The sequence below is a fragment of the Strigops habroptila genome, chromosome 3 (genome assembly GCF_004027225.2).
Source record: "Strigops habroptila isolate Jane chromosome 3, bStrHab1.2.pri, whole genome shotgun sequence".
NCBI classification, from domain to species: Eukaryota; Metazoa; Chordata; class Aves; order Psittaciformes; family Psittacidae; genus Strigops; species Strigops habroptila.
The window spans coordinates 35107307-35121037 of NC_044279.2; the positions used below are offsets into that span (position 1 = coordinate 35107307).

The 13731-nt window shown below is 43.9% G+C and overlaps 1 protein-coding gene across 1 annotated transcript in view; it reads right to left on the reverse strand.

Moving 5' to 3' along the window:
* Nucleotides 1–13731, reverse strand: part of PPM1H (protein phosphatase, Mg2+/Mn2+ dependent 1H) — a 135312-nt gene that overhangs the window by 4999 nt on the left and 116582 nt on the right. The window contains exons 8-9 of the mRNA XM_030479694.1: nucleotides 13554–13661; nucleotides 6114–6265 (exon numbers count right to left, since the gene is read on the reverse strand). Of these exons, the coding sequence (XP_030335554.1) occupies nucleotides 6114–6265; nucleotides 13554–13661 (260 nt within the window). The remainder of the gene's footprint in view (nucleotides 1–6113; nucleotides 6266–13553; nucleotides 13662–13731) is intronic.

A 13731-nucleotide genomic window follows, 5' to 3' on the forward strand; every position in this document is an offset into this window, starting at 1 on the left:
GGAGAAATGCAAACCACAGCATGCCCACAAGGCAACCCCTTCCAGTTCAGCAACAGCTTCTACATCAGAATCTAAAGGTATTTGACAGGCACCAATCAATCAAAAATCACTGGTCATTTGGGTGCCTGGCTTCAGCAGTTTTCAGAAAAATATTAAACACATCTGTATTAATAAATTGGCCTTCTAGGAGTAATCTGAAAAACTGAGGACCCCACGTAACACTATTTGCTGTTAATAACTACACCCTTGTTAACTGACACACCTGAAGGTAAAAACGGCTCAACTATTTTAGAGACAAGCTATAACAAAGTCATTTGAAAGCAAGTAATAGAGCACTAAAAATAAACCCCAAATGACACTTTAAACCAAGTAGACTAACTTGTCTGTTTTCCTTGACCACAGGAATGATTTTTAAATCTCTCTTATTCTGAAACTGGAAAAGTAAACTTACAGTTAATACAGCCAGATTAATAGAGTCCCACAGTTCTTTCACATTTATGAGTTCAATGAAAATTGTGTGAATATGAATTGTCAAGTGCTTAATTTAGTGAAATACCAAGTTTCATGTTGCTTCAGAACTCCCAGCCTGTGCTGGGCTGAGCACTGTTGGATTTATGGGAGTTATTTTCTGTCCTGAAAAAATAACAGATGCTGCTTGGTGGTAGAAGGGTGTCAGAGTCCAAAAGGTGGTGCATGGACGGTGCTCCACCATGTGCTCTGACACGTTCTCCCTTATCATTTTGCCTGCTGTCACTAGATCAACACATCTGTGTACTCACTTAGAAGCTTCCTCTGAAAGAGCTGATTATGGGTGAACAGTTACTGTCACATGGTTTTCTTCATGAGTCCAACACCTGGCTGAGATGTTTTGAATTTGGTTGGGTGGAGACAAGGTTTTCTATTATTTGATAATTAAAAATTAACTGAACAGTTAGAAGACTGACAAGAAAAAAACCCAAACAGTTCAATAACGTATCTGCCTGTGCTTTATTTAGAGCATTATATATCTAACAACCTCCAAGATGATGTAGGCCTCCAGAAGCAAAACACGCCTCTGAAGTTTCCAGAAATCAGGAAGAACAAGAGAAGGTTCACATTTCAAGACTTTGTTTTCTAGAGAGGATCCTTGACTAAAAATGATCTGCCCAGATCCCATCTGAGGAATAGGAAACAACAGTTTCTCCATTGATCAGAAGCTGGGAGGAGGAGTATCAAGGACTGTTCTAACCCCAAAATTGCACTATCAAATGGTAATTTTTATTAGTAGATACTTCAATCACACTCTGGGCGCAACAGAAGGAAAAAAAAATAATCCCAATTATGTTCTGTTTCTGTCATTTAGTGCCTTAAAATGACTCCTTTAAACCTTTGAGATTTATTTGCTTTGCTAGAAAGATTTCTTCAATGCAAAAGGACCAACATTTGACTACCCAAAAGGTCTGATGTTAAATACAAGTAGGGTACAGAAGCAACACACCCCTTGCTCCTAATGGTACTGAGTAATAAAATTTCCAGCCCTCACTAGTTTTGACAGAAGATTTACTTTTAGCAATAAGAGAGGAGCTCAAGGCATGAACTGTAACACACAAGCCTCCACACCCACATGCACAGAGCCTGCATGCTCCAAGAGAAGTCTGTACCAAGGACCTTGAGCTATAATGGCAGGATGTGACAAGCAGCTCTGCTTGCACTGTCCCGATGCAACATGAAATTATATTTTCTAAGGGGAATATAACCCAAACATACATACTTGCACTCCCCAGTTCCCAAATCCCCAAATCAGATGCAGGGCTAAGGAACAAAAGGCCTCCACGTGGCAAGCAAGAAACTGGAATATTTATTCACAGCATGTCTGATGCTGAGTGAATTTTGGCTAGAACATCTTTTCCAAGGATTTCTCAGCTATTGTCAGAATTTAAGAGAAGAAAACACCCATCATTCCGCAAGAAAACTTTGCCTTCCTCCTTTTTCTAATTAACAATGGCTCCCCACATCTAAAGAGTACAAAGGAATGAATATTGCTCTTGATTGTGTAAAGCTTTTGCTGCTTAATGTTTGGAGAGGACAAGATAAAAACAAGGGAATTTTAATAAACCAGAAATGCTATCATAGACAGTCTGTGAAATACACAAGAAAACCAACACATTCAAGCAAGGAAAAGGAACAGGTGAAGACAGGAGCAAGGTAACTTATCTCCTTATGTAAAGCTGAACTGAAGCGATGCCGTTCACCTTGGCACTAGAGGAGATAGGGTCTCTTGTACCTGGAGATGAATAGCAGCAGTAGTCCATTACTGAATGTTTTATTCTCCAGTGCTGTGAACTTGGGATTCAGCTGTTGACACAGCATTAGAGAACTGCTGAAATAGTTTTAAAGTATTCACCTCCTCCTAATGAACAGCCTCACTGGGATACAACTTTTGTGTTTTAAGAATAAATATATATTCTTTTTTTTTTTTTTTCCCTTCTGCTGAAGTTTTCAGTATTGATCAGTGAAAGTACTTCAGGAGAAATGGTGACAGTGGGGAAAACGTGCTGCTGTCTGAGCAGCTTCTTATCTTCTCAAACCCAGCAGAGGTGGAGCAACTCCCCAGCATCCTCATAAATCTCTCTACCTTGTGTGAGAGAGTGTGAGAGGGAAGGAGAAAGGACAGGAGGGAGGATAAGAAATAGGTTCCCAAGGTCAGTGTGCAAACCTACGTAACTGCAGCTGAAGGAAGTGGGCAAAAGTCATGCTTCTCTATCTTCCTACCTCTGCAGAAGGATGATGTATGGAAAGCAGCAGTGTGTTGCTACACCTCTTCTTCATGCAGGGTCCCCTTCATCCTCTTGTCTGCCACAATACTCATAGAAATGAGCTGGCTGAGAAATCCAGCTCCAACCCTGCTACTTCCCTCCATCACAGCCGTTGCAGAGGAACTGTTGTCTGATCAAGTCTGTGCCCATCACCTGCTGCCCAAATCCCCTGAGGCTCTGTCTGCGTGCCTGGGTGAAGATACCCCAGGACTTTCCTCTCCCTGTACTTTGAGATGTCCAGGCAAATGATATGTTTGACAGGATTCAAAGGTATTATTCTGTGGGTAAAAAACACTCACAGTTCTGACAGTAAATATCAGCAGGAGAGAATCCCAAGAGCATTGCCAAGGCTGTAAGCTCTTACCCATTAGGTTATGAAATGACTTCTAATTCAAATGGGAGGGATATTGTTCCCACAAAGAGCTAATTACGTAACAGATAAGTACTTTGCAGCTCTAAAATCTCCCTCTCCAGCTTTGGCTTCTTTTTAAATATGCTGCTGTCAGGGAGTAAGTAGGCTACTGGGTCAGGCAGATCCAGAGTCTGCTTCACAGGTAGGTTCTCCCCAACACCACAGCATTACCAAACCCAGGGGGTAAGTCTCTTAGATTCTGACAAGCTTTCTACATCCCTAGAGATTTTACATTTTCAGCCGATCACCTCACCACAGACTATGTCACTACACCCGTCACAGAACCTGACATTTTCTGGGATAACATTTCCTTTAAACATAACACTGATAATACAGCAAACAAGATTTTCCTGTCACTGACTAGTGAGAAGAATGAATGCAGCTCCACAGTCTGAGCTGCTATGCTATTGTAAATTCATTAGTTATACCTCATTTGGACCACTGTGAAGTAATTACATAAAACCTCTCACACAGTACTTTAAACCCTTCAAATATTCTTTACAACCAAGCAGCAAGAGCAATTCCACAAAGGTAATTTTCATAAATATCATTGTAAACTATATGAGGGACTGCTCTAATTACCTTTTGCAAGCTGGCATGAGAAATGTCTTGGCACCACTATTCGTAAGCCTCTAAATGACTTGGCACAAAGTTACTTAAAAGAACAAATTAAGTTTTAATTCAGATGTCCATTCATAGACCAGTAGGTCAAACACCAATAAATGTGTTTGTTCTAACTCATAATACAGCAGGCTCACCCAATTCTGGAGTGTGTTGTACTCACGCTGGCACAAACAGGGACTAATCCCCCACAATTACAGGGGCTAAATCAGAACAAACAAATCTAAATGAAACAATGAAAATCTCTTTTCCCCTTAGCATCTCTGATTTATGAGTGTTTTATAATGGACGGAAAATTACTCACCTAACAAGTCAAAAAGATCAAACAAAGAATTCCCATTCCTACTGCAGCGAGTGTGGTAGCTATCGCCAGCTTTGGAAAGACCAAAAGGAACAAGACAGATACAATACACCCAGACTGTTTTCACAACAGACAGGACCAGCGAGGACAGTAGGAAGAGCCAACCTTTCCCAAGATGAGATGAGAATGGAGACAGAGCAGGGCAGAGGTATTACATTTTCTCAGGTGCCTTTGCAAGAGGAGACTCAGGGGTGCAGAGATGAGAGCTCCCTACCACCTCTGAACAGTGCTAGGGCATAACCAGAAGTACACTGGCTAGGTCATCTGCTCCTACCTTAAATTAATGGTGTATCTGCATAGCACAGTGCCAGATGCCTTGGAAGTGCACCCCACTAATCCTGCCTGATCTCCTCCCCCAGACAGGACAGAGACACTTCCATGTCTTCCTGAAGTAGACACAGCCCTGGCTGTCATTCATACCACATCTTCTCTTTGCCCATGGCAGGGGGGTTGGAACTAGATGATCTTAAGGTCCTTTCCAACCCTAGCCATTCTGTGAGTCTATGGCACAGGGAGCTGGGGAAGCTGCAGTTGTAGCTTCATACTAATCATCCATTCTCTTGACAATTGAGAGCTTGCAGCAAAACCTCTTTTGCATTTCACGTTTGTAAGCGTCAGGGCAAGAAAATACTGCTTGTGAGTTACTTTGGAGCTGCTCTCACTTTAAAACCCAAGTGGCTGTCAGGACGTCCATACCCAGTTATCTTCCTTGTTTGCCGATGGAGAATAGGGCTGACCCTGTGAAGATGACCACTTAGAAATATGAGAAACACCAAGCATTTTGAGATGGGTTTCCCCATGTCCTCATGAGTTGTCACATCTAAACAACTGTAGCTTGAGCTCTCGCACCATGTTATGTGTTTTCCTTGGGCTGCTGAGATATTGCAGAGCTTATTTCTGAAGCTGTTTCATGCAGGCCAACTGGGGATGCGTTAAAGCTCTTTTCCCCACTCTTAACCCAGAGTGAAGGCAGAAGACAGCGATGGCCAGGCCTGAATTCAGGAGCAATGCACACTTCCCTTCCTGAAGAGTCCCTAGGGAAGGATAAAGCTCTTTCCACTTTCACAGTCCTCCCTTTTACAAGTGAGAGACTTCTGATCTCTAGTGTAATGTTTTAATTCATGGCAACACCAAACTCGGCAGCAGACAGACCGATGGACTCACTCAAGGCAGACAGTGCTGTAGCCAGTTGTTTGGGAACTTGCTTGTTTGCTTGGTGGTATATTTTAAAAACAGAAACTAATCAAGTAAGTGGTGATAAAGACAGGAAAATAAAGAGGACAAGGCAGGTTAAAATTGTGAAATGAAACAGAATCCAACTAAATGAAATAGAGTCAGACTTTCCACCTATTTTGCCGCCACGCCTGTCCCCAGCTGGCTGCACTGAGCATCTACTACTGAAGGTGGGTTTAAAGGTCACAGCATGGCCAGGAATGAGTGGTATATGTAGTATTTATACAAACCACACTATGTAGTATTTATACATACATACATATACAGGGTGCGAGAGAGAGAGATGCCGATGATCTACTGAGAAACAATCTTTAGTGTTAAGGGACTATGCAGAGAAGAGTTAAGTAGAAACCCGTAGCTGCTGGAGAGAGAGATCTGCTGCCATGTTCTTGTAAGACCACAGCCCTGACAGTTTCCACAGAACCTTGTATAGCAAAGAAAATGGATCCCATGCCAAGATATCGTGATCTCACAAGTACTCCTTTGAAAGTCGTCAATTCTGAGTTATAACAGATCACTCATACCCCCGCCCCAAACCTCCACATTTGCCGTAGGGGCTCCATCCAACAAATGTCTTTTTGTAAGTGTTGCATATTTACTGAATGTTACTCATATCATACTTTCTACAAAAATACGTTACCAGAAAGCATTCTTCTGCAGCATAGCTAGAAAATCAGGGATGAGCACGAACCTGTGGGGATCATCAGGGTCACAGTTTGGTAGAAAGTTAGTGACAGCTTCTGCCACTTCTTCATTTAACAGCACATCCCAGAGTCCATCAGTAGCTAGGATCAGAACATCATCTGGCCCATGCTCGTACTGCATGAGGTCATAGACTCTCACCTAAAACAAAAAAACCCAAGAGACAATCATGAAGGACAAGTCTGTCAGACCTGTTTGTAAAACATTGCTGAGTTTGGCTGTGAGTTACCAGGTTCGGTCAGGGCACTGAAACACACTCCCACAGCACTCCTGGGGTCTGTCCCCAGTTTAGTCCTCGAGACAGCAACCCCTCCTGCCCTGGCTCCAGTTCCGATCCAGCTGGGGTGGATGCAAGTGTTCCTAAGCAAGGCTGTAAAGCACCATGCCACCTGTTGCCAGCAGCACTTGAAGCCTCCCCCACTCAGCAGCCTGGTTTCAGCATGTGAGGCTCTTCCCTATCATTGGCAGGGCTAGTCATATGGAAGCTGAATAATTTATTTGATGAATTTTTGATATTTTCTAATAAAATATTCACAAATAATTGTTTTCACTATTTGTCCAGACCCATTTAACTCTGCCAGATAAATTGCATGTTTGGAAATGCGTGTGTGGCAGACGGCATCGCATTTACTTTTCTAGACCTGAGGCAGCTGCTGCACTCAAGGATTATGCCTGAGCAAGTGAGCAGATCCATGAAATGGAGAGAAATTGCTCAGTTGTGTGTATCTGTACGGAGTCTGAATCAGGAGGCTGATTCAAATTCTGTGCAAAAGTGACCCCCCAAGCTTATTCACACTGTTAAAGTGCCCACTGGCTTCACCTTATTGGTCTGCAGCCACAGTCAGGTGCTGCTGGCATTTCTGTAACACCCTCACTTTGAAACAACTTCCACTGTCCTCTTCCTGATGAGGCTGGGGAAAGCTGGGAGTGGAGGGATTAGACACAGGGGTGCTGGGCGGCTGTCAGCTGAGACAGAATATGAGCAAAGGCCATGGCAAGTGTTTTAAACAAGCAATGAGCCTTTAGTTGGGTGTAACTCTCCTTCCAGCACACGCTGTACTCCACCTGACAAACCGCCTGCAATTCCCAGGTTGTGATGGGGAGCTGTTACAAAGCACTCATGGAGTACTTCAATTACCACAGCAACAACCACAGTTTGAAAGAAGAAGTGTGACAACCTTGGCCAGGCAGACAGGAGGAAACGATCATCTGTACTCAAGTTTGGAAACGGTGCACCTCGTCACGCACCCTGCTCCAGCCTCGGGCTCCACTAACAGCAGCAGCAGTCGGGAAATTTGTCAGGACAAGCACTTGGCATAACTAGAAAATATGAGCTGTTTTATTCTCCCTCATGGTGCATTCTCCCCTTAGGAGCCATGGAGCAGGCAATGCACATAAAATGCCTGGACCTTTTAATGTAATTATGATTTTATGGGACTGCAACCAGTACCAGAGGAAAAAAAAAAATCACCTAGACCTGACTGCTAATCCTTACTTGTTCGCCTTTTACTCAAAAGCACAAGAAGGTCATTTGTAAAATGTAACCTTCACTTCATTATCTAAGGTAGCAGATGAATAAGGACTTTGGAGAGGATTAAAGTCAAGGCAAGAAACTCTCTTCATTAGAGCGTATCTCCTTATTCAGACTGAGTGGGAATACTGTTACAGGAAAGACGCCTATATGCAACACAGCCCTCATCTCAAGCCCACTGCACAGAAACCAGTAGCTGTCAGGGTCCCCATCTTAAGAATTTAGTTCAGCCTCTAACAGCCCAGGGTTTCAACTCGGAAATCACTGTGGACGGTAAGCTGGCCAACACAGCCATCAATAAGCAGCACATGTTCTGGTCAGATCTCTTGGGTACAGGCAAATATTTGAGAGAGCATCAGGGTTAATGCTTAGGGATGTACTCAGCAGCAAGCCCTAGCAGCGATAAGCAAGCTTGGAACACCAGCGCTAGGAAAAACACATCTACCACATCTCTCCCACCCAGGCAAAGTACGCTTTACACAAGAGCCTTTTCTGCAGCACTGGTGGGGGAGGAGGCAGGAAACCAAGACCACGCATCACTGATTTGAATCCTCCTGAAATGAACAATCTTGTCTGACTGGGGAATGCTACTTGGGCAGATAAGAAACTTGCCAAAGCTACCTGCAGCCAACCCACATGCCAGAATGCTACCAGCAAGACCAAGAACAGATCACCTTACCAAGAACATGTTTAGTTTTTGTGGAAAAGGAAAAAGAAAATGCAACCACTGATTTTATGGGTAATCTGGGAACAAGGCAGTTACATCCTAAAAGGAAAAGCTTTGTGAGCACCTCCAGAAAGGGGTGCCATTGTGAAGGAATAAGATGTCAGAAGAGTTGCAGAGAAGGGCAGTGGGGTGAGCAATAAGTGATGTTAGGCTGGTTCCCAGGCTAAGGCAAAGAGAGTGCCAAGGTTACAGAAGGCAAGCTTGGGGCAACTTCAGGTAAGATTCTTACATACAAGGAACAGTTGGATATGCAACAGAATGTTCACTGAAATGCAGCTTTTTCTGCCTTCCAGTTACCACAGCAGCAACACATTAGGGCAGCCATGTCCACATAATACTTAAATTTTTCTTAAGCTTTTTCTTTCTGTCTTTCCTCAGATTTCTAGAATACAGTTGTAGGTACCCTCAGTATGTTGCTGACAAAAATGAGTTAGAGCTGTCCAGTCTATTGTAGGTTCAGGTTATGCTCCCAGAACACCTTGCTCAGGTGCAAAACCAAGCCAGCTCCTAACCCTTCACTTTTCTGCTAGCAGCTTTGTTCTAGCTCTTACTGGGGTCAATGAGGGCCTCTTGCAGTTAGCAACATGTGCCTTCAGCTGGACAAGGAGCAGTGTGACAGCAGAGCTCCTGGACGCACACAGGCTGGGCAGCACCACCAAGGTATGTGTAACAGATGCTCAGACCAGCAGGGCTCACTGAACATCGACTCCACACACCCCTACCTTGTGCAACACCCCACAGCATTCTCCAAAGATGCTGTACAGAAAAGGCCTCCTTCCATGCCTGTATTTCAGGACACTAAACAACAGGGAGGTTTAAGTGATGTTCTGTCTGTAGCATAAGTTTGCACAAAGCTGTATACACTGCAAAACAGTATTGCATAGCCTTGCTAGTGCAGATGATGGTTGACCAGACACTGGCTGGCAGTGCAGAGGTTTCCTTAACTGGTGCTGCATGCTTGACAGATTTCCTAGCAATTCCACCTTGAATCTACAGTCTTTCCCTCATGACTTGTTCCTTCTGCAGTCACACAGTGTTCCATCAGTCCTGACAGCGCCCCACAGAACTTGTGACCTCTGCCCAAAATGCCTTGGGCTACCTGTGCTCTGTCCTCTGCCTCGTGTGCTGTCCCCAAAGCCTGGACCGCAACTCCCCCCAGCCTACCAGCCCCTTCTGTACTGCCCTGACAGACTTTCTCACTCTTCAACATCTCTCTAGACCATTGGGGCAGGCCTGGACCCCCGTTTGCTCACCATGCTCTTACCATCCACTAATGTCTTACTGGATATAAAGCAGCTGACCTGTTAACTAAGCTAAACTTGACTTCAGTAACCAGAAAATGTAAAGAAACTATAAGGAAGGAGCACCAGAACCTCGGTAGCACAGATATCCATGACAATAAGCACTGGGTTACGCTGTATTTTATCTTGACTGGTACTATCAGATCTCTGCTGATAGCTATGAGCAGATACACACCACTAGAGCCCATAGTCACACACATCTTTCTGAACACGCGTTACGCGGTTTGTCACATAATGCCTCTCTTTAATCCAGATATTTGTTTCTCATATTGCTCACTTACATGCAGTCAAGAGCACTGAGAAAAACGCCCTGGGCAAGCAACAAACAAACAGGTGGGATGCTTTTACATTTACATTTCAAACAGATCTACCCACCGGACAAACCCTGTGTTTGGCTGCTGAAAGGGACCACAGCAGCTCTGCAAAGGCGCTGCGGCTTGTTTGCCAGGTTTGTTTTGAAGAGGCAGCCAACGCCAGTCCCTGCGGCTCAAAAACCGTTCACAACAGAGCGACACACAAGCTTGCAGCCACCTGAGGTGCTCCTCAGCAGCCGGCCCCGGGGGAATTTGAGCCAAACAACAGCCTGCATTCACTCGCCTGCACTATTGATCAACTCGGCTACTTCAATAAATTAAGCCCTTTCTTAATTGTATCGCCCCTTTTTATGCGCAGTGTTATACAGCGCAGCTTCGCTGGCAAACGATGAGATCTTTCAATACCACCCTCCAAGTAATTTATATGTAAATAATAAAAAGCGGGTCCCAACACTGCTCCCTGCAGCACTCACCAATTAATCTCCTTTTAGCTTTTTTACTGCCACCCTTTGTTTCCTGCCCTTTAGCCAATTTCCAGTAGACTGTGCCAACTTTCCACTTAGTCTGTAGCTTCATATCTTTTATATTAATAACCTGTGATGCAGAACAGTTTCTCAAATGTTTTCTGAGAAATCAAAGTGCTCATGCAAGACCATCGACGGCATTTATTATTATTTTTTTAAATTCTCCGGTAGATATAACCCTGAAGGACTTCAAGCCACTAAAGTGTGATGTTTACTTCTTGAAACCACCTTGACTCCCTTTGATCATACTGTAGTTCTCAGCTATTTGCCTTGCTTCTTCCTTTCAATGGTGTAATTCCTAAAGATTTCTCCACAAGGCAGATGTGAATCTGAAACACTCTCCTTTGACATACTTGTGGAGTTGTCAGAAAGATTTTACTAACATAACGGATTGAGAAAAATTCTCCTTCATTACCTTCTTATCATTTGCTGTGGTGGCTGGCTTAGGGCTCCTCACTGGCAAGGGCCAAATGCTGCTGTCAGAGCCACACCTCACCCCACCAAACAGCTGAGCTACCCTTTGAAAAATTTCAGGATGAAATTCTGCTTTTCAGCTGCAACAAGGTGGCTCTTGCTGAGCTTTAAAAAGCAGAATTTCCTGCTGAAAGCTTTCAAATGAACTGTTCCATTATGAAAAATAAATATTTAATTCCATGCCAGAGAGCCTCAGCCATGGCTTGCCTGCTTTGTGCTACTCCAGTTCATTACAAAAGGCTCAATTCTCTAGAGCTCACCAACCTGCAGAAGTCCTCCAAATCTGGTCTCCTAACAGCTGAGCCACTGAATCCTGATTATATTTGTCAGTCTTGGCTACATGACTTCTCCTCCCATAGGCTGGCACTCTATCAAAGTATCATTTCACACCACCCTCAAATTACCTTTATATGCCTATTTCTGGACGTAGTCTCAGGGATGCTTACCTTTCCTTCAGCTAAATTTTGGTGGACATGGCATACCAGACCCTTGTCATTCTGGAAGTAAATGTTCTGAAAACTCACCAAGTTGCCCTCAGCTTAGGAAAGGACAGCACAGAAAAAGAAGCCAGAGGACTTGGATCCTCCCTCTGTCACGACTCACTGTGCGCCTTAATTTCCTGTGCTTCCCCTTTTCCAGGTCTGGAAACCACACATTGTGCTTCCCTACCTCTATATAAACAATTTGAAATCCAATGCTGCACAAGGGCCAAATATGACTGCTGCTTGATGCCACTGCCTTTACTTCCAAGTGCCAGGCTTCCCAGATGGCAGCACAAAGACATTGTTTCTTAATGCTGGTTTCTGTGCAAGGTGCACTGTACACATAGGGACAGAACAAGTCAGGGAAAAGCACAAGGAGATAAAGCACTGGGGTTCTCTCTGGGAAGAGAAGGAAGAGATGATTAGGAGAAGGAGGTGCAATGGAAAGCAAGTTGAAGCATATGTTACTTCCTAATAAAATTCAGGGCTTTTTTTGCCAGTATCTCTAAATTAAGGTGGCTGGTGCTCTGTCTTTCCTCCTCCTGCCCTTGTACATTTCTGCTGAATTTAGCTGTGAAGGGAATGTGGAAACAAAGCCAATTTTGCTTCCCTTTTGCAAAGCAGTTAAGAGATCCTGAAACGTGGATAGCATATGAACTGGATGTCATATTCCAGAATTTGAACACGTACAGGCACACTCCACACAAATCAGAAAAGCCCATGAGAAGCTTTGGTTTATACACACAGACAAATACTGCAGCAGCAATTGGCAGAGATGATACTGCTGAGATACTGTGCTGCAGCCATTACATATCCCAGAAACACTGGGTCTCAGCATGCCAGAAAGAAAAATAAATAGGTAGAATTGCATCATTTTGCTGGCACTAAACATCAACACTGACAACAGCAGAGCTGCTGCTTGCCTGGCTGACGAGAACAGGAGCAGGTCTCAAGTGAGGGATACCACACATTCAAAGGGGGAGAGGGAAGGTACTGGACTGACAGCAAGGAAACATGAAAAAGGGGCTGTCTGTAGATCTCCCCCTTTTCTTCAGGGCCAGAACCTCTCTGCATTTTTTTAATTTGTATTTTTAAAGTCTCAAAAATATTCTAAGCAAGGTTAATTTAATATTTTTGTTCCTTCCTAGCAGTATGATGTCATTTGTGTATTTTCATTTTCTTGCACTGCTATAGCAAGCAATAAATTCAAGGTCAAATACCGGGTACGGTTAAAACTCCAGCAAGCTAGTTGACAGTGGATAGGTCTCAGCATTTGGGACATGGAAGCAAAGCCTCCTCTTTTTGTGCTGTCATCAGATGGCTTGCCCTTGCTTAATATTTTATGAAAAATATGTGTCATCTGTTCCTTGATGTAGGAACAGGAATGCAGTTACAGAGGGAAAAAAAAAGCGAGGTTTGCATGTTTCTTGTCAACAAATACATTCAAATCCCTTTGGAAGGCTTGATATCCTTCACTGCAAGGTGCCTGGTGGTCAAACTCTGGAATTGTTTGTGGCAAGGCAAATAAAAATGATGGAGGCATTTAAAACTACACCTAACACAAATACTGCATAATCCCCTCATTATGCCATCATTTGGGAATGCGCACTGCTATTCCTGTCATTATTTGGTGTTTGCATAAAACCACCGTAAAGAACTAAAAACTGGAGTTGAAGGGGCAGAGGAAGGGAAGCATAAAGTCCTCTTCCAATTACTCTTGGCATTGTCCTGCTCAAGAGTTGATCTGGTTTCCTCTGCGTAATGCAGAATACTACAGCACTGTGGAAGACATCCAGTGTTTTCCTTCTGGAGAACACAGATTTACATCAGCTTCTGTGAAGGCAGCATGATCTAGGCCTTGAGGGGAGCTGGAGCACATGAAGGTGGGGAGAAATGGGTGTCTGTCACACTGAGTTGTGAAGCTATGGGATAATCGTAGACTAGGGAGTGAGAAGGCATCGACATCTGCCAGGGATGTGGAGCAATCAGAGCCAGGGCACACAGCTGTGGAGCTTACAATGTTCCTACTATGTAGGTGTTGCTAACATGCTGCACCTTCGGGAAGGGCTGTTTTACCTCAGGAGACGAGGACAAGAAAGGTTTGATGTATATATTGGAGTCGTGCACTTTCAGGTCGTGGTCTCCCAGTCCTCGGGTCACTCCAATTGTTGCCATAACCCGAGCCTGGAAATAAAGAAAAGCAATGGTATCAAATCTTGTTACACGCAGTGTATCAATAGGGATAGAGATGACA